This window comes from Castor canadensis, chromosome 5 (genome assembly GCF_047511655.1).
Source record: "Castor canadensis chromosome 5, mCasCan1.hap1v2, whole genome shotgun sequence".
In the NCBI taxonomy this organism is placed as follows: domain Eukaryota; kingdom Metazoa; phylum Chordata; class Mammalia; order Rodentia; family Castoridae; genus Castor; species Castor canadensis.
This window is the reverse complement of record NC_133390.1, coordinates 108,848,233-108,869,278: the sequence shown is the minus strand read 5'-3', so window position 1 is coordinate 108,869,278 and position 21,046 is coordinate 108,848,233. Positions and strand designations below refer to the sequence as shown.

Genomic DNA, 21,046 nt, shown 5'->3' with positions numbered 1-21,046 from the left:
AGGGCTACGCGACAAAATGTGTCAAGAGCCTCAACAAATGTTCACACGCAGCTGATCTGGCAATTCCACTTCCAGGAACTTATCCCTAGGAAATCATCAGACATGTGGGCAGGGATTTATGTAAAGATGTTATTTTTAATTTAACACAACCCAAATGGCTAACTATAGAGGGAAACTCCATAGGATGGAATGATAGACAGTGATTAAAATGTGTGTCTTTAAAGAATATGAAGTGATACAAGGGAAATTCTCAAAATATAATAAGCAGTATGTTCTTGCCTTCATAAACTGAAAAAAATGCACACATAAGATAAAAAGAAGAGGAAGAAATACACCAAAATGCTAGCAGTAATCTCTAAGTAGTGGATTATAAGGGACGTTTATATTCTTTATACTTGATTTTTTTAAAATTAGGATCTGGAGAAAGAGGAAAAGGGAGTCTCATATAAAACCATCTTCTTTAAATTGCTAATGAGGTATTTAGGTATAAAAATTGTACTTAAAGTAAATAGTAGTATATCAGCTCCTGCTCATTATCTGTAGCTCGAGTGCCACAAATATACCAGGAAAGAGAGAGAAGGAATCTAGGGTATAGTCCCACAGTTACAGCCAGGATATTTGTCATCTTTAAACAAAGTCCCTTTCAGACCCAGGCTCATGTTAGACCAGCAAGTCATTGAACATTAATCACTAACACCGATTTTCTCCTGATTTTATATTTGGATATTCAGTTCTACTCAGTTTTCTGACTGTTGAAGACCTGGGGTGATAATCTCTTTCGACTGTTACGTAGATTAAGAAGTAAATTCTCTGACGGTTGAAATGAATTCTTGTTAAATAAAGATGTCAAGAGATGTGTTTCTGTTTGGGCTGGACTCTCACAAGTGCTACTAGCCCTGCGTGTTTGGAAGGGTGGTTTGCTTTGATGAAGCTCCCCAGCAGTGTAGTTGTAAGTGGTTAGCCAAATGAAAGCATTCTTGCTTCCCTTTGTAACATTGTGGTTCCTTTCTTGGGGCTCAGTGCTGTAGTAGCTCAGCAAAAATGCAATCAGAATCATATCTATAAAAAAATTGGTATAAAAGCAGTCGTTCACATTGTGGCTGTATTTTTATACACACGCACACACACACACACATTTCCACTGGTACATTCCCAAATAGGGAAGGGGCTCTCTCAATCTCGATCATTGCTAAAGGTGAAAGTTGAAAGAATGCTTATGGTGTTCCAGGATTTAAAAGTGTTGGAGAAAATGAGAGTAGCAGCAAGCTTTCTTTGAACTAGAAGTTGTCAAACCTACAGAAACTAGGTATCTGTAGGTAGAGCCTAGGAATGTATATTTCTAAAACACGTGTAACCTGTAAGGCTGGAACTTGGGAACCACTGTCCCAAGCTGTACATGCTGTCATATGTTTTAATTCTGTGCTGTCAAATGATATCAAATAATCCCAGTGACTACTGAGCTCTTGAAATGAGGCCAGCTTGACTGAAGAACTGAATTTTTAATTAACTAATTAATTATTGGATTTAAATGCAAATAGCTGCATGTGACTGATAACTATCATGAGACAGAACAGCCCAACCTACTGTATACTGCCATTCAGTTGGGGATGAAGTGAGTCACTTTTCAGCCTGCCCTTCCAACAAGTTGTGCCTTCCCTCTTTCTGACACAGTGATGCACAGATGTGGCTCCAGAGCCTCCCACTGGCAGAGTCCAGGCAACACCTTCCGTAGCCACACCCAGTCACATGACCTGGGTTTTAGAATGTGATTTACTGACATATTCTTAACTCCCTGCTCAGACACAGATGGTATGTTTCATAACCTTATCATCCCACAAAACAGAAGCCAAACTCTGTTCTCAGCCCAGGATTTCCAACTCATTGTTTTTGTATTTTTGTAGTGGTTTTCTTTTTAAGTAAGGAAATCATTTCTAATCTTCTTCCCTGTTGCTTAAAGGGTTTAAAAGTTCAGCAGGGTGAGTTTGTTGTAGGGTCTTTAATGGGAAGCTGAGTATTATAAACATATGCAAATGATCACAGTAGTCTAGTTCACCAAGTCGTTTTCCTGTGCATGCTGAGCTGACTTCTTTTCCAAACACGAGACAGTTCTCCAGCTATCGCAGACATTATTTTCAGGGGCTTTCACATTCTAAACCTGGTGAGAGGAGGCTTAACTCCTGAATAGAAACGAGTCCCCAGCAAGGCTGAAGCTGGATGCAGGCAGGCCTGGTGGTGTTCTTGTGCTGTGTGCGTGTGGTCCAATGAGTTAATGTTCCTGCCTTAGAGGATGTGTACTAGAGGGACATGTAAGGAAGAGAGAGGCTAGACCTGGGGAAAAGCCACATTCGGGGCTTAGAAGAAAGTATGGGCCCTCCACAACTTTGCCCTGCCATATCTAGCAGGTAAGAAAAAAGATTACAGTTCCAAATAATGTAATCCTATCCTGGTGAAGAGCATTTCGCACCACCACGATGATTGCCTAGGCTGCAGATCAGAAAGGGCTCTGAAGAACTGAAACTGGAGAAAGAAGAGACTGGTTTAATTTCAGCTTTTGTAACTCAAATGCTGTGGCCTGCCCCCATTTATTTATTTTTGATCTAATGTTACATTCCAAGAAACCAGGCATGGTAGGCTGCCTATGGTGACATATCTGCCTGCTTATCAGCATTTTTTTTTCTTGAAATTGTAGGCACAGAAAAATGAGAGAGAGTCTATCAGACAGAAGTTGGCACTTGGAAGCTTCTTTGATGATGGTCCAGGAATTTACACCAGCTGTAGCAAAAGTGGGAAGCCCAGTCTCTCCTCCCGGTGAGTGTCTTTCGAGTTGGTTTTCTGTACATACCTAATGGATTTGTCTGTGTATCTAATGAAAGATGGCCTTTAAATCCTCAAATTGTTTTTTTTTCCCATAAAAAAAGGGTCTGTTTTAGACAGACTCTTTCTTACTAGCTTGTTGTTTTATTGCTGGTTTTGTGTGTATGTGTGTGGCTAATTGCCAAGGTAGTTGAGGTCAGGTTTTTATTTTTCATTTTTCTTTAGACATAATACTGATTCTGCAGACTGATAGGAGAAGCAAGCCACACTCCTAGGCAAGCTGGCTGATGCTTTATACGTGTGGCAGACCACCAGATTTCCCATTAAGTAGTCCCAAAGCACCCAGACTCATCCGATACATTTGATTGCAATAAATACCAGTAACTGAGAAATACATTGATCATTTAATGTTTATTACTGTACTTAGCCTCTCCTCCAGGTAGTTTTTCTTTGTCTTAATTCATTTAAGAATATTTTTGCTCATTTATCATAATTTATTTATTATTGGTAATTTGCATAGTTTTAAATTTCAATTAAAATTATAATTTTACCTAGAAATCAGGCTATAGACCAGAGATTCTCAGCCTTTAATGTGCTTAGGTTTCTTTGATTAATTTATAAAAGTATTGTAAATACAGGTATTCCAAGTGATGAAAGTACATATTGTTTTTATGAAGATGGTAGGAGATGGTCCCTTCCATCCCCCAGTGTCTGTTATCTCTGACTTTTTTTGAGCTAAAAGCAAATATACCCTGTGTAAGTTCTGCATATATTCCATGTTAAGCCAGATGTTAGAGACAAATAATACTATTTTTAAATTCATTCAATCAACAAATTTTTACAGTGTCTCTAGTGTGAAGCCCAGAACCAGGCCTCACTTCACTAACCCCTGTTGGATCCTTAGAGATTCATCTAAATCAGAAAGCAGACACACACTCACATAGATGCATATTGTCAAGGCACATGGGTGGGTTAGTGCATCACGACAAGAGAGCTCTCTTAGCACTGCTCATACCATGTTGAAGCATCAACTCCTTAGCTGGGTCTGCCTCTGTCTCACAACATTCCCATGCTGTTCCCACTTGTCATTCAGGAGGACCCTCAAGGTCAGTCTTCCTCCTGGCCTTGAGAGAAACTCTGTCCCCTCCCAGCGGGATGTGGCAGAAAGCAATCTGACCTTGGGACCTGGAAACCCACAGATTTGTCCTAATCTGCTTCACATCTTGAGACTTTAACAATATACTTAGTTTTACCACTCCTCATTTTTGTCATTTTTTGTGACATGAGAGGACTGGACTGTCGTGTATGGTCTTATAGGTCTCTGGTACTGCTCTCTGCTATTCCCCAAAGTGCCAAAATGTCTTCATCTAGAAACCCACCTGTCTGTTCAGCAATGTTTGTCCATCTGGTGCAGACAGGAGGCTATTGTTTTTGTGTATGTGTATCCCACTCTCCACAAGCAGTAACTTCTAACTCCTTGACTCCTTCTGATATTTGCCTACATGTCTCTAAATAAAATGCTTACCATCTTAGTTTTTATTTTAAGTAGCCACCTATTGAGTAGCTACTGTAGGAAACTGAGATTTATCTCTTCTACAGCCCCCTCACAAACATACGTATTCCCCACCTCCCTTTCTTCCTTCATAGTACCATCATGATTTAAGCTCACATAACTATGTAATGTTTACATTATTGGATCATATGCTATTCTTACTGAATAATGTAGAAAACAATGGTTACTTGAGAAATTTATTGTTTGTCATGAAATTAGAACTGTCTCCATTTTTTCCTTTTGCTAGTCCATGGTTTTGACTACATTATATCCTACTATGTGGAATATACTAGTGTATTTGGTCACTTTTCTGACGATGAGCATTGGGCTGTTTTGAAGTCTTTGCTCTTGAAAACAATGCTGTTTATAAACATCCTTGTGCATGTCTCCTGCTGTACACATGCAAGAGTTTCTCTTTGATGTACACGTAGGAATGGGCTTACTAGGAAAATACGTGAATGTTCACACTTACGAGATAGTGCCAAGTGTTTTTCGAGATGGCGGCAATGAGTTACCCTCCTATCAGCAATAGATCCTGTGGACCCATGTCCTTTCTAAGCACATGGTATTGCCAATTGCTTTTAATTGTTTGTTAACCAAATAGGTATCAAGTGGTATTTCACTGTGCTTATTAGCTCTTTTTGTTTTGTCTACTGTGAAATGTCTCTTTGGGTCTTAGGTCCAAATGTTTGTTATATTCTTTGTGCTTTTCCTATTGATTTATCGAAGTTCTTTAGTCATGATACTAATCTTAATAAAGTATATGTACTTCAAATATCTTTTACCAGGTTGTAACTTGTTTTACACTTCCTTAATGTGTGTTTTATAATCATGGGTCTGGATTTTGATGTGGTTAATTTTATCAAGCTTTTCTAGTTCAATGCTGGCTTGTAATCTTATAGAAGTCTTCCTCTTTTTCAAGGTCCAATAGATACTCACTAGATTTCCTACCAAGAGTTGAAACTATTGGTTTTTAAAAGTCTATAATAAATAGAAATAGCATTTTTTATATAGTATAGAAGTCTATTTTTTTCTTTTTCTCTATAGATAACCATTTTTTATTATATTTACAAAAAAATCCCTCTTTTACTCACTGATCTGATAGACTACTACTGATAATGCTATCCATTAATGGAAATACATTCTGGGTTTTTGTTATTGTTTCTACCTTTGCTCCAAAACTGTAAATATTAATTACTGTAGCTCCAAAATTAGTCCTGATATCTGGACAAGCAAGTCTCTCCTTACTCTTTTTCTTCAGTGCAAAGAGAAAATACCTTGCTATTTTATTTCTCCATATAAATCTTAAATCATCAAATCAAGTTCAGCAAAATACTTTCTTGCAATTTTTTTACTAGAATCACATTGAGTCTATTGATCAATTTAGGAAGAATTACATTCTTACAATAGTAAGTCTTCTTATCCATGAACATGGTCTCTCTCTGTTTATTAAGATCATGTCAAATATTTTAATAAAATTTTCCAATTTCCATTTAGAGATTTCACATGTTTTTAATATATTTATTTATAGGCACTTGATATTCTGATATCTTAAATTCTTTCTGAGAAAGCTTTTTTATTTCTTGCTACTGGTGATCAGAAATGCAACTTACATTGCACATTAGTCTTATATCTGGTCACTATTATTGCTACTTTTATTTCTCTATTCCCTTAATATTTCTAGTATAATTATCAGTAGATTCCACAAGAGTCTTTAGGATTTTTAAACAATGATAGTATGTACAAATATTTTCAGCTTTCTACATTGTCTATGATTTTATTGTCTGAGTCTATCTTTTATTTTGCATTCTGTCCTGTCATAACTAAGTGTGAAACAATAAAAGCTATTTTAACTGTGATTCAGGATTTTCAACATGCATCATCTCCCTGAGAGACTTTCCCTGACCACTGTGTTAAAATTAAACAACCATCAACCCATTGTACTCTCTCTTGGCCTGCTTATCTTCTTACCCTGACTTGTTTTCCACTACCCAACATTGTATTAAATGTACTTTAATCTGTGATTACAGGGGAGCAATATGTCTTATTTTGTTCACTACCATAGCTATTGTCTGAAATAGTCTAATACACAGTCACTAAATACTGATTTAACAAATGAATGTTGATCTTCACTTCAGATCTACGTGGTACACACGTGAGCTGCATGTGAATGGTCACATGGCCCCACAACTTTTTCATTGGAAAACTTCCAACTTAAAGTATCTAAAAGTCTTATCTCTTGGACAATGAGTTGCATCAGAGAAGAACCCTGCAACCTCCTCTTGAGGGGGTTATAAGAAGGGGAAGGGTCAGAAGTTTGGCATGTAAAATTTCACTTAATTTTCTTGAATTCAGTAAGGCAACTCATTGACTCCTCAGTTGTTCCTTGGTGGCCCAGTCCAGAGCCCCTCTGATTCCACAGTATACTTCCTGATGCCGTCAGTCCGCAGGTGGGCAAGGCAGATAGCTGGTCTAGATGGTCCTTTCAGGTGTTCCGTCTTTCTTTGTGTTCAGTCCTGCCCCACTCCCTGGCCTTCAGGTGTACCTGAACAGTCCCAGGATTCTGCAGGGCAAATACATGTGCTTCCTCTACCAGCCAGGTGGTTAAGTCAAATACCTCTCAGATATCTGCATTTGTCTTCCCTTTTTTCCAAGCTTTCTTGTGGGCTGTTGTTTCTTTTTTCTCTTTTCTTGTCCATGCCTTTCTTCCTTTAGTATTACTTTAGTAGGATTTCAGAAGAGAGAGTAGTTATCTGTGTTCAGTATGCTACAATTAAGTGTTAGGAAGGTTTTCATGAAATACCTTCTCAAATAAAATCCCATGCATAAACACCATAGGTAAAACAAAGCAGAGGATTGAAGGAGAGTGATTGGGATACATGGAACACTCCTACTCAGAAATGCCTTCTTTCTGTCTTCCCCTCACTATCCTTTCCCACACCTTCCTTTTGGTGCCTGTCTCCATCCCCTTCCTAAAAGTCCCCCAAACCCACTTGAAGTTTCCAGTAGAGCAAAACATGAAAATCACTGAGTCATCTACCCTCTTTGGAGACACAGATATCTGAACACATATGTATTTCACGGTAGCTCTTAACAAGCTACATTTGTTGACTCGCCATAAGGAAGATTATTTATATCCTGTTCTTTCAGATGTTTTCTTCTCCACATTCTGGGATGAGCTCATCTTCTGTGAGAACACCGTGACCCCCCCCCAGCAGGATGATGGTTAATAATGAGATGACATATCACTTCATCTTTGTAAATTGAAATCTGCAAAGACTGTTGTTCCCCCCATTAGTAATAATTAGGAATAAAAGCTTTTAGGAGTGTACAGTTGCTATTGTATAACCCATATTTATCTATCCCTGTCAGAATTTTTTTCCAATGAATTACAGTCACTGAAACTCTTCACTGAGTTGGAGATACCATACCTCTTATTTGTGAAAGTAATTCAGGGATATTAGTATGTTGAGTTCACCAATATGGTCCTCCAAAAAGCACCAGAGCACATATGTAGAGTTAGTTAAATAATCCAAGCTAAGTAAGCTTTACATGATTTGCTACTCTAAAGAGCTCAATACTCAATTTGAAATGAAGCTGTGGGCTTAAAATTAATTGACCAAGTAACAGACTCTGAAGTGTTGGGCTTACTTTTTAAGGTGAAGCCTACTGAAGTGAGTGTGATTTTTAGAAAATGAATGGAATTCTGTTTATTATTTTTTAAAGATGTGCATTTACCATAAAAAAAAATTGCCCTCATAGTCAGTGTGTGAGAAATTATGAAGGGATGTGGGACCCTGAAAGACTGATGCTTAAGTTTAAGACTGATACCTATAGGTTTAAGTTCTCTTCAGTTGTCCACTGGGTTTCAGCCTTGCTGGATTTTTCTAAGTGGTGCTATCTCCTAAAGCACTTTTTAAAAGAGTGACAAGCTGTTAAATGTAAGCTAGGCTTATAGTAATCCCATAAGTACATTTCATGCCTAATACTGCAGAAAAAAATGTCTGATATTGCTTCACAACTTGACTAATTAAATTAGACTTATACTGAAATGTGGCAAATACAGAAAGTGTCATTTTTTCTTCAGAATTCACTAATCCACACACAATCAGCCTTCTCAAACTGAGACTGCATAATCTTTGTCACTTTTTTCTTTTTGAAATTGTTATAGTAAAAAGATTTTACAAGCCTAAGGGGAAATAAGGAAATGAATTACCTATTTTTTGAAAGATGTTTTCCAAGAAATACTAGGTATAGTTATGTTCTTTAATGATACCTCTTTTTTCGAGACGGGGTCTCCCTGTATAGCCCAGGCTGGCCTCAAACTCGTGATCCTCTTACCTCAGTCTTCCGAGTGCTAGAATTGGCAGTTGTGCATTACCACACCTGGGTTTTATTACTAGTATAATTTTCCCATAATTTTTTTATTGACTGGATAAACTATCATTCAGCCTTGTATCAGATTCTAGTTTATATAGCTTAGTGTTATTAGGGACTAGGAGCTGTCCTGGCTGCTAAGAGACAGAATAGTCATTAGTAATAGACATGCAGGAAATCTTTCGTTTTTCAAACATTTCAACCTGATCTGACATTGTGGAGAAAACTTTCAACACCTCTCCCTCCCTTCTCCTTTTCTCAGAGAAACCACAAACATAAAATGAGTGTGATTCTCACAGCAAATTCCTTGCTTATGCCAAGATAGATCTTATTTTCATATGTAAATATAAACACAACCTAACACAATCTTCTTCATAAAGTATGCAGTGGGATGGTGTGACCTGGGATGGCTGTATCCTTCCTTCCAGCACTGTGAGAATTATGAAAAACAGGAACTCCCCAGAGAACTTTTGAGCAGATGCTTTGAATAATGATTACTGTTTATTTATCAACCATCCCAACATGCCCAAATCAAAACTCGTATCTTTCTTGGCCTTATAGGTTTTTTGGTGAGTATCAGAAACAAGACCAATAATAGACCCCTGCCACGTGCTTCTGTGTTTGAGCAGGAGGGACAGAAGCAGGGGCCACCATAGCCTAGGGAGTTGTTTTCAGCCGGCTAGATGACACTGAATCTGGACAGACTTTTAAGAAATAGGTGTCACAGGACTTTGAATGTGGGCAACCAGGAATCTGTGTTTATAACATGCCATAGAATATAGGTCAACCTGTGTCATTTTGCAGGAAAGTGAATCATCCTTTTGTCTCTAACAGTAATAATTTTTGCATAATTTCCTGGAAGAAGTAAGTGGAGTGGTCATATCTGCCCATGATGGAGAGGAAAGAGGTTGGCCTCTTTCAAAGCAATGAGATCCACTCTTTGTTGCATCTTGTTGAAATCACATGTGCATACAAAAGCAACCTATTTATACCACAATGTATCTTTAAAACTTCATATTATGGCTGGTGGAATGGCTCAAGCTGTAGAGTACCTGCCTAGCAAGCATGAGAGGCCCAGAGTTCAAACCCCAATACCACAAAAAAAAAACCTTCATATTAATCTCCTGTGTGTGTACTAGTAATTTTCTTAGAAAACTCTTCATACGAGTAGTCCCAAGCAGATGTCATTGTAAACTGTAACTTACAAATTCTCTTTTTATGCTTTTACACAAAGTCATGGGATATTCTATAGAAAACCTGTCTTTTTTTATGCCCTGCTTAATACTAGGCTTACTTCTAGTCTTCTAAAATATTATACAATTTCAAAAGTGAGGTAAGATTTAAAGTGGATCTTTTGAAAAGTAATAAGATTAAAATGGCAAAACAAATTTAATTATGCAAGCAATTCTTCTCTTTCACAGACCTGAAAGAAAAGCAAATTAGTATTTGTGAAATTTTCTTTGTCTAATAAATAGCCTCACTTTACAATAACGCCAATGACCCCAGTTTAATTAGGTGCAATTAATTTTGTGCAAGCTGAAGTTGACATCTTGCTGGAGGCATAACCAGCTGTACCCTGTCTTAGGAATTTTTTTTTTATCACCAATGAGAATTCATTTGCCTGAGCTATTTAAAAGGGTGGGAGGCAGGGAGGGGAAAAAAAAGGCCACAGGGCTACATTTTATATTTAAAAATGGATCCAGTGGACAGCTGAATGTTTAATTAAAAGAGCTTCTAGGGATTATTTTTCATTGGAGCATCATTGACAAGTTAACATGGCTTCATCACTATAGTTTGTGCTCCCTGTAGACAGTGGTCACACACATGTGTTGGACACACACAGACAGAGCTCCTTTAGAGTGTGCAAGAGCATTTTCTGCTAAAAAAAAAAGCCTCACCAACTGCAGGCAGAACCAGGTCATCTGGAGGCCTGACGCCATCTTTTTTTTTTTAGTGTTGGGGATCAAACCCAATGCCTCACGCATGGTAAACAAGCCCCCTTATTCACTCTTGTAAAATTTTCTGTTCTCATTCAGATGATCGCACACATTCGAAGCCCATGGACGATATTTCAATGGAGCACAGAAACTCTTACCTATTGCCATTTACAACAGATTATGAAGGGGAGAAAAGATCCTGTGGCTATAATTTGTAGGGTTTTTTTGTTGTTGTTGTTGTTTTCTTTAAGTTGACAGTGGATGCCCAGTTTTAACAAATCAAACAGTGTCATGAAAACACCACTGAAAGCTTCCTGTCTTCCCATCTTAGTCCCCATTCTTCCAGGCTCCCAGGTTCTCATCAGAGACCACTGTTCCCAGATTTGGCTTTGGGAGGACAAGTTCACCACCATGCTCTTGCACCCAGCAGCATATTCCAGAGCTCTTTCCAGATCAGCTCATTAGGAAGGAAAGCAGTGTGGGTGGTGGGTGAGCAGGGTCTGGAGCCAGGGGGCCTGGCTTGGAATCCTGTCTCTGCTCCTTACTAATGACTTCACTTGTGCCTCGGTTTCCTCATCTGTAGAATGGCTTACTTCATGGGGTTACTGTGAGGAAGACAAAGTATACACAAGAGTGCCTGGTCAGTATAGCTTTTTATTATTTTTATTTACTCTCAGGAGCCATTGACTATAACATAAATAGCCATTTTTTATGCTACACACACACACACACACACACACACACACACACACACACACACACACACAAACCTGCCAATTAAATGGTGACACATGCCTCATTACTACTTACAATTTTTATTTGAGTTGAAAGAATCCTTTTAGGCTTGTTTGGAAATGTACATTTATCATGTGCATGTCTTATTCATATAAAAAAGAAGAAAAGGTGAAATATTTGGTGAATCCAACTCTCCTTGTGCCCACTCTCCCCAAGTTGTAGATGTCTCTGTTCTTCTCCCACCATGTCTCCCTGGTGCCATCAGGAGGGGTAGGGCCTCACCTTCCAGCCCCCTGTTCCCGTCCCACAAGTGTGGCGTTGTCAGAAGACACCACAGACAACAACCAGAGCCCACCTCTCTCCCAGAGCTCTTCCCTGCTTCATTGGCTAACAGGTTGGTAATACAGCCATGCCACCAGCTGCCTGGGGAACAGCGACTGTGAGATACATCCCAATTTTAAAGATAACAAAATGTGCTCATAGAAGAGTGCAATTTAGTACGTCTGCCACGTTCTTTTTAATGACTACTTAGAATTCAGTGGTCAGAAATTAAATAACAAAAGAGATTTTTTGAGATAAAGCTTAGTATGGAAGCAAACCTAAGTGCCAGCCCCAAAATGCTGTCAAACATAATGATAAAAAGTAGTAAAGCAAGGGCTGAGGGTGCAGCTCAGTGGTAGAGCACATGCCTGGCAAAGCGTTAGGTCCTGAATTCAAACACCAATACTGCCAAGAGAAAAAGTGGTAAAACAGTGCTTCGGTGTTGAAAACAGTAATATCATTTGATTTCACCTCAGGGCTGGGGGTATAGCACAGTGGTAGAGCATGTACATGGTATATGCCAGATTATTATTACTATTAAATATTAATTATTTATTATAATCATCAATTGATATTAACTATGCCAGATTATATGCCAGATTAATCCCCCAGCACTAAAAAAAAATCAAACACTTTTTTCACCACATCTAGTCCTACCCCTCAAAACCACACAGGCGCTGATCATCCGACCACTGCTGCTTCCATCCCAGCCACAGGAGCACTCTTGAGGCCTCGCAGGGGACAAGTGTTTCTCTCTAGCCTGCATGGGTGAACCTCGTCAGCAGTGGGACAGATAGAAGCTTAAACCCCAGGCTGAGCAGAATTAATAGGCAGCAGCAGGCTTTATTTAAAAATACAAATGGTTAAATTTATATCAATTACTCTAGGACCTATAATTTACTGCAGATCCAGGAGGAGAATGGGATTGAGACTGGGAAGAGATGTCAACAGATGGATGGACTCTTCCCTTCACAGAATGGTTGGCTTATAAGAAAATCTGTTTTTTTCTGCCCACTGGATCTCCCACCATCGCAGCAGCCTGCCAAACACAAAAGCTCAGCCTGACTCATCTGTGAGTCACCATCCCTGCCTTGACAGGTCTGGGTCTGAGTCTGAGTCAGACACAGCCCTCTCTCCCAGCTGTCAAACAAAGAATCCTACTCACCTTTTCTCTGGCACACAGCTAATCATCAACTCTCATTTTCTCTCCTTTTCCTTTTTTAATTCTAAATGCCCACACACAACAACTCAAAAGATACTCAGAAAAATTGAAAGTTGACCAGTTGTCTTTCAAAAAATATTTAGGTATATTTCCTGCTGTTTTTCCCATGCATATAGCTCCACATTTTTAATTTGTTCAATTGGAATCCTACTATAGCTATTGTTTGGTAGCCTGTCTTTTCACTTAACAATATATCGGGAGCATTCATATTTCTTCTATGATGTGTATATTCTTACTGCTGCGTAATGACGTCATATATTTTACATAATTACTTTCATTTTTGTTCTTATTTTGCTTTCTTTTTCCATGTTTCTTCTCTTTTTTTCTTCCATTAATAAATTCATTCTTTCTTCTTAAGGTGCCCTGGCCCCTTAAGACAGCCTCTCCTAGAGTAAGGTACCAATTTTGTGACTTAGTGCAATTTAACCTTTCTGAGGTTTGTGTTCTCATGTATGACAAGGGATGCAACCCTTCCTTCCTGTGTGTCTGAGGGGCACAGGTAAGGTTTATAAAGTGCTCAGCACCTAACAGATACCTAAAAAATCACAACTTTTTAGATCTCAGAATACAGACTGCTTGGAAATCATCCAGTGTCAATTAAGATGAAAACACACCCCATTTGGCATGAAGATTGATGACCATTTCTTACTAGTAGCAGAGGAGGCCTCGTTCTGATTTTCATTTGTTCTAGAAGATGTTTCTAGTGAGAATCCATTTTCCCAACATTAAGATCCTATAATTCCAAATTCAATTACATCAAAGTGGTCATTAGTGAAAAAAGTGGACACTGATGTGCAATGAGAACCAACAGCTGTCTGAGGAATGCACGTATTTACAGCTCCCTGGACACAGGGTTAGAAACCGGGTGACACTTCTTCCAAGAAAAGCTGGTGAATGGTAGTCCCCCCTTCTGTTAGCTGCTTATGCCAGAGAGAAGCTTCTGGGCTGTGAGGTGTTGGGTGCCTACCAGCCGCCATCTTAACATGTACAAATGGAAGGATCTAGAACATCCTTAGAGGAAGCAGGAAAATATATGTAGGATTCAGAGAAGCCTGACAGGGCCAGTCACAGTCCAGCTGTCTTTAGAGTTGTCTTCCCTGGCTTTTGCTGCAGAAACCAAAGGCCTGAGTCCTGTTAGATGTGGGATCAGGACAGGACTTAAAGAAACATGATGTCGCCTGTCCATCCCCACCCCAGCCCTGACAACCCACTCTTTGACTCTAGTTAGAAACAACTCTTGCTGGGGGCAGGAGGGAGGGGGTGGCCTCCCCGCCTCTCTTACGTTCATTTCCCTCCAAGCCTAATTCACCATGACCTTTCTTCTGAAGCACCTTACATCTTGGTTAGCACCTTACTTTGTTAACAGACTGCCACAGTGTTTGTTTTCTCATGTATAAGAGAAGGAGCGTCTACTAAGTGATGTTTGAGTTCCCTTCCAACCTGTATCTTCTACTATTCTGTTTATACATTGCAACTCACATTCCAAACTCGTGATGCCTGTTAGAAGACCTGGTTTTTGTTCCTGACTTAACTACTATGCATCCACTTACTATAGGGGTCATGAACCATAATATGCCTTTAGGGGCCAAGGTAAGTGAGTGAAGCATCCCAGCTGAAAATCAGTGGAGAATGGAAAATAGGGGGAAAAAAAACAGTGCAGAGTAGTGAGGACTGCAGCAAACTAGAAAGTGCACCCTGGGCAGAGGGAACAGCACCTACTCAGTACCAGCCTGTTGGACTGTGGGGTTTCCGGAGCAGTTATTGCCCGATCATTACATAAATGAATAAATGAATGAGCAGTTAAACAACCCTTTTCTCTACCTGTAAAAATCACTTCTAATACTTTTGTGTGACCATGGTATGTGTTGAACCAGCAATATTTGCAGCTGTTATACAAATAGCATTCTTTCTTAAAGTCCCATAAATTATTATCCTACTGCGTTGCACGCCCCCTTAGCAAAAGAGAGTTGTTAACACAACCCACTGAAACAAAATAAGATACAGCATTGTATTTTCATAATAACTAATGTTGGGAAGCAGAAACTTTGCTTTCCATCCTTTTTTATTTTTTTTAAACATCATAGGGCTTTCTGTAACTCATGGTAAATGTCAACGTGGAATAGTCAGTAGGGAAAAGACAAGGAGGAGGCAGAGTTCATGGGATGGAAATAGTACTTTACAATTACTTTTGGAGTAGCAGTGTCTTGTTTTGACGTCCCTTGATACATTCTGCAGAGACACCATCACACATACAGTATAGCTAAAACTTACCTAAACCTTTGAATAATGCACCAAAGATCTATTAAAATAAATGGCTATAATATATTTTAATGGCTTTGGCCACAAACTAGTTGGGGATATTGATAACCCCAATGGCTCACAGTCACACTGGTGGTAGATGGATAGTGAGCAATGCATGCTTGAAATCTGTAGGCATATGGGAGGTTTCCTCTGGCTCTGTTTATCAAGGGAAGCCATATAGCGTCCTTAAAATTGTAAGCACCTACAGCAGGTATATCCCTTTAATATTGTACTTCCACACACACACAGGATCTAATAAATCCAAACCTGAGATCAAGTGTAGCATAAGGAGAGGCTGCACAAATCAAGAGTACAGCCTGTAGTCTCTTTTTTTGTGACTTTGTTCAGGTTAGCTATTGCACAACGATGATGCATGTAACACACACACACACACACACACACATATATCAGTAGCATACATTGATAGCATTTATTTCTGTGTAGGAGCCTATTAGGACAGGTCTACTGATCCAAGCTTGGTGTCTGTCGCAGGGTGGAAGTCAGTGAGGTGCCTTTACTGCCCATGGCTGGACTGTCATATGTGTCTGCTCCAGAGTCACCCATCCACCAACAAGCCAGCCTGGACTTATTCTGAGGGCCATGTCAGAGTTCCCTGAGGAGGACACCGCAGCTGAACCATCCATTGTTACTTCACCTGCCCTTTGTTACTTCCAAGACAAGTCCCAAGGCCAGCCCAGAGGTAGAGAAATAAACCACTTCTGGATGGGAAAGCCTGCAAAGTCACATCATAGAAAGGGTACAGACAAGGAGGGTAGAACCGGGACTATGCTTTATTTTATATCCAGCTGTCACCAGTGTGGGGCCTGTTGCTTGGCTTCTGGTTTAGCATCTCTTACCTGTGACCCACAGGTGATGACACAGCTCAAGAAGAGAATGGAAATGACCATACTGTTAAATTGAAGTTCAGTGTAACACTTCAAGTGAAGTGAACTAAGATTCTGGGGGTGGAGGAGAGTGAAATCTTACCAAAGAATCCTAAATACTTGTGTGTGGATGCTGGTGGTCTCTGCTGGTGCTGGAAGACTCTCATCTCTGAAAGTGAAAAACAGCGAAGAGTTCTGGGCCTCAGAGCCAGCCTCAGACCAGCCCAAGATCAAGACCAGATGCCTGATTTACAATGGCTGCTGCCCTTCTGCAATTCTCCAGCAAACTTTAGGACCATCACATTGGTTCTCTCCAGGAGTAATCTGGTCTTACACCTGTATTTTGAAAAAGTGTTATCTTTTTTCTTGGGGGTGGTTGGAAATTAACCCCCCACCCCTTCCCAGGACTTTATGCATGCCAGGTGACACTTGGCCATGGAGCTACATCCCCAACCCTTGTTTCTTTAAGATAAGTCTCCCTGTGTATCCCAGGCTGGCCTCAAACTCACAATTCTTCTGCCTCCACCTCCTGAGTTGCTGGGATTAGACTTACATCACGCAGGTGGAGCGTATACCAATCTTAGCAGCATTTTTAAGCTCTAGTGTCCACAGGAAGCCACTTCTGCTGAGATGTCCAAAAGATATACATAGGCTTTATCTCTTCAAGTTCTGAAACTTCTCCATCTAGAACTCTCTTCCAGACCCCAGTGTACCTGTCAGTACCTCTGGGAAGCACTGTTTGGTTTCAGTTGCCTCATGATGCATAAGGAAGAAGTGGTTTCTGGAATAACTGCCACCTGGACCTTTCAAAAATAAAACCAAATGGCAAGGCAGACTGCCAGCAGCCTCGTGCATGCAATGCTTGCTAAAGCCTACTCAAAACATCAAGTCACCCGAATTAGACACCTTGAAATGTTATCTCTAATTCATATGATAAAGGTCTTGTTTTCAATTCAGACTGGGCTTGAGAGATCCAGGCAAATTAAGCCCCCTTGCACCTGAATTTTGTTTGGGAGGTCAGATACACTGTAGTGTGAGCAAGTAGAAGCCCAGGGAGTCACAGTTTTCAGAACTGCGTGCATCACCAGGGAGGAGAGGATCCTGGAGCAGGGGTTATCTGTTCTTTGACCCTATGGCACAAAGGCCTTCAGAGGAACTATGACTGAGTTTCACCCAAAGCTGTCTTCCACTTAAAACCCTCTTAAAGGCTAAAGGCAAACAAATCCTTCTTGAAACCTGAGCCTGTTTAAGATGTCTTTGCTAAAATCCCCTCTGAACCATTAGCTGTGATGTCATATCATTTCCTTTTCCTGCGAGGAACATTCTTGGTGATTATCACTACAAGGAATTATAAGTCTCGCCATAAGAAGATCTGCTTAGTTTCCTACAGTGATAATGTGGTACTAAGGCGATTTTCTGAATTTTACCTGAGGCATTTTTCATTTCACCCCACTTCTAAACCTTTCCGTTTGCCTCTCCTGAGCTCGAAACTGTGTGATGGTTGCTTTAGGTCTGAGTTGATCCTGCACAGAACAACAGAAGTTAGTCAGACTTTCTTCAGTATGAAATCTAGATCTTTGGGCAACTTAAAGTTTGTTTTGTAATAGTATTGTAGGCTATTTTTTTATTTTTATAATCTGTATATCCAGTGGCCAGGTGCTTCTTTGCAAGTCTTTATTCAAAAATAGAAAAGGCTACATCTCAGATTGAACTAGGTTACCTTTAAAATGTGTCTTTTTTGACCAAAAATCGTATGTTCTCCCTCATATGTGGACATTAGATCAAGGGCAAACACAACAAAGGGATTGGACTATGAGCACATGATAAAAGCGAGAGCACACAAGGGAGGGGTGAGGATAGGTAAGACACCTAAAAAACTAGCTAGCATTTGTTGCCCTTAATGCAGAGAAACTAAAGCAGATACCTTAAAGCAACTGAGGCCAATAGGAAAAGGGGACCAGGAACTAGAGAAAAGGTTAGATCAAAAAGAATTAACCTAGAAGGTAATACCCACGCACAGGAAATCAATGTGAGTCAATGCCCTGTATAGCTATCCTTATCTCAACCAGCAAAACCCCTTGTTCCTTCCTATTATTGCTTATACTCTCTCTACAACAAAATTAGAGATAAGGGCAAAATAGTTTCTGCTGGGTATTGAGGGGGGGAGCGGGAGGGGGTGGAGTGGGTGGTAAGGGAGGGGGTGGGGGCAGGGGGGAGAAATGAACCAAGCCTTGTATGCACATATGAATAATAAAAGAAAAATGAAAAAAAAAATTTTTCCCTATAGTCTTTACAAAAAAAAAATGTGTCTTTTTTTAATATAATATTTACATTTTTTATCGTTTTTGCATTTACTTATATGTGTCTACATTGTGCCACCTCTCCCCCAACCCCAAAGTGTGTCTCTTTTTAACTTGCAAAATTTTCTTTCTCGTCATCTTCCAAACCGCAGATCTTGAGTTTTATTGTTAAAAGTGGGTTGGTCTTATTTTAGACCGACACATGGCTATTAAAAATTTTTAAACTTAATTAAAATGGATCAAAGGAAAGCCTCAACATACTCTATTTCTGTTGGTGGGGGGAGGAATACGTGGAAAAAAGTTTAAAAGGAGGCAAATCCCAGCACAACAAGAGGGCAGGCCACCTGATAGATAAAGACAGCTGGAGTACACTCTGTCAGAGAGTTAATTTTATATCAGGAATTGCTGTGGCAAGGCGAGATGTATTAGAATAAGTGACTTTAGACATACATTTAGAAAGTCACATTGCCTCTAAAATTCTGCGTTCCTTTTAATAAGTAGAGAAAGGAAGACAGTTAACCTATACAGAGCACCTACCCACTCCAAATTCTGAATGAACTCTTAATCCTTCCTGCTAAGCACTGAGGTGTGTGTTACTCATCTATACCATTTTACAGATGAGGAAACTGAGGTTCATAGAACATGTACTATGTACCTGGAGAAAGAAGTAAGGATTTGGAACCGTAGTCCAGCTGACATCAAGCACCCCATGAGCTGATCACATGGGAACCTATTGCCAGCCACCCACTAGCCTGGTCCCAGCCTCCTTGCCTGTGGACATACTGGGGAATAGGCTGCACTTCCTTAAAGGGGAAATGAGTAATTACAAAATTGAACAATAGGTGGCAGTACACACCTGCAACAACTACAGTGCCTATGTTAAATCAGTCATTCTTTTTTCTGGGTTCTGTATTGTTTTTTAATCAAAAACACATTTTAAATCTGTCTTTTGAGAAATGTCTACAAAGCATCACTACCATCAGAATTTTTTTAAAAATACAAATTTTATCAAATAAGTGTCTATTTGCATTTCTATTTGAAATGCATTTGCATTTCAGGGCAAATTCCATGTCTTCTACTCCAACCTGCCTGAGATCTACTTCCTATGATGTCTTCTTGCTTAGGAAACTCCTGCTTTTCCTTTTTCTATGCTTAGCTCACACAGAGACCAGGCTACTAAATAGGCTAAGAAAAGTACTTCTTTAAAAGCTCCTCACCACCAAAATGTGCTGGGATGTGTGCCCCTTCCAAAGGAAGCTGGGATCTGCCTTGTGGCCAAGTGCACAGAAATGCCTGGCGGAGTTACCCTTTGTGACCATATTTCTGACAACATCTGTCCTGGGGCATAAAGAGTTACCATACACCATAATGAGCTCCTGGGAGGTCTCTATCCCTTCCGCTGTCAGGAGGCCATGGGCAGAACCTTGCTGCATCCAACCTCTGCTTCTTCTGACTGGCTTTCGGGTTTCCTTGCATTTCTCTAAAGTGAACCTGTGGTGTTTCTCTCTCAGTGAGAGAAAATGAGCTCCCTCCATTGGCTTTTGGCAACTGCCTTAAATAAAGGTTTCTTTCAGGTGACCCTATTCTACTGGCAGGGGGTGTCTTTCTGCAGAGAGCTGTGGCCTTGGAATGCTGGCTCTAGTGAGTTTCTTTGGATTGTCCTGCCTGACAGGACTGCCAAGGACAGAGTTCATGTTCATCTTGATCTGCAAACTTCTGACAATTTTTTTATTGTGCGTTTCTATGTGTTTGGTATTGCCCTGTGTGCTATAATGTATGGCCTTAAATTGTTCTGTTTTTCACCAAGCATGAAATCAATGTGGACAAAAGAAAATACCAATAGAATATTAGATAGTCCTCTAATTAGAGTTATCAATTAAAAGTGGAGAATAATAGCACTCCCTTACTCCTTCTCATGAAAAGCATCTAAAACCACTACTTTCTGCCAGCAAATTCTGTTCTATTGCTACAGCCAAATACCAGCTAGCCAAGTAGAATAGCGTCCTCTTTGTTTCTCTCCAGACTGCAGAGTGGGATGAACCTGCAGATCTGCTTTGTCAATGACAGTGGCAGTGATAAGGACAGTGATGCCGATGACAGTAAGACCGAAACCAGCTTGGACACCCCCTTGTCTCCCATGGTAAGTCCTCACGGCTCCCAGCTGCAGCTGGCCTGTGCTTTCTGGCTTTTTTGCTTCTGTTCCATTGTGAATCAGGAGCAAACATTCCAGAGATTGAAAACAAAAGTCTCTTAGAAGTGTCTGCTTCTAGAACTTTATACTGATTGAAAAGCCAAAGTTGTGATACAATAAAGATATATAAAGTTTATTAAAGTTAATGACAGATTTCATATGCTTGCTTTATTTTTTTTTTATAGAACCAGATTTTTTTTACTTTAAAGGGTGAAGCTTTAATTTTTTGTTTGTTTATGTGCAGTACTGGGGATTGAACTCTGGCCTTCATGAATGCTAGACAAGCTATCACTGAGCTATACCCCCGGCCACATGTGCTCTTTAAATTATAAAGACAAGCTGAGCTGAGCATGGTGGGATATATCTGTAATCCCAGCACTCAGGAAGCTATGGCAGAACAATCATATGTTTG

At 39.9% G+C, this 21,046-nt stretch overlaps 1 protein-coding gene across 9 annotated transcripts in view; it reads left to right on the top strand.

Moving 5' to 3' along the window:
- Schip1 (schwannomin interacting protein 1) overlaps positions 1 to 21,046 on the top strand; it is a 708,363-nt gene that overhangs the window by 677,750 nt on the left and 9,567 nt on the right. For all 9 annotated transcript variants that reach the window (XM_074073892.1, XM_074073893.1, XM_074073898.1 and 6 more), the window contains 2 exons: positions 2,690 to 2,808; positions 20,466 to 20,583. In XM_074073892.1, the coding sequence (XP_073929993.1) occupies positions 2,690 to 2,808; positions 20,466 to 20,583 (237 nt within the window). The remainder of the gene's footprint in view (positions 1 to 2,689; positions 2,809 to 20,465; positions 20,584 to 21,046) is intronic.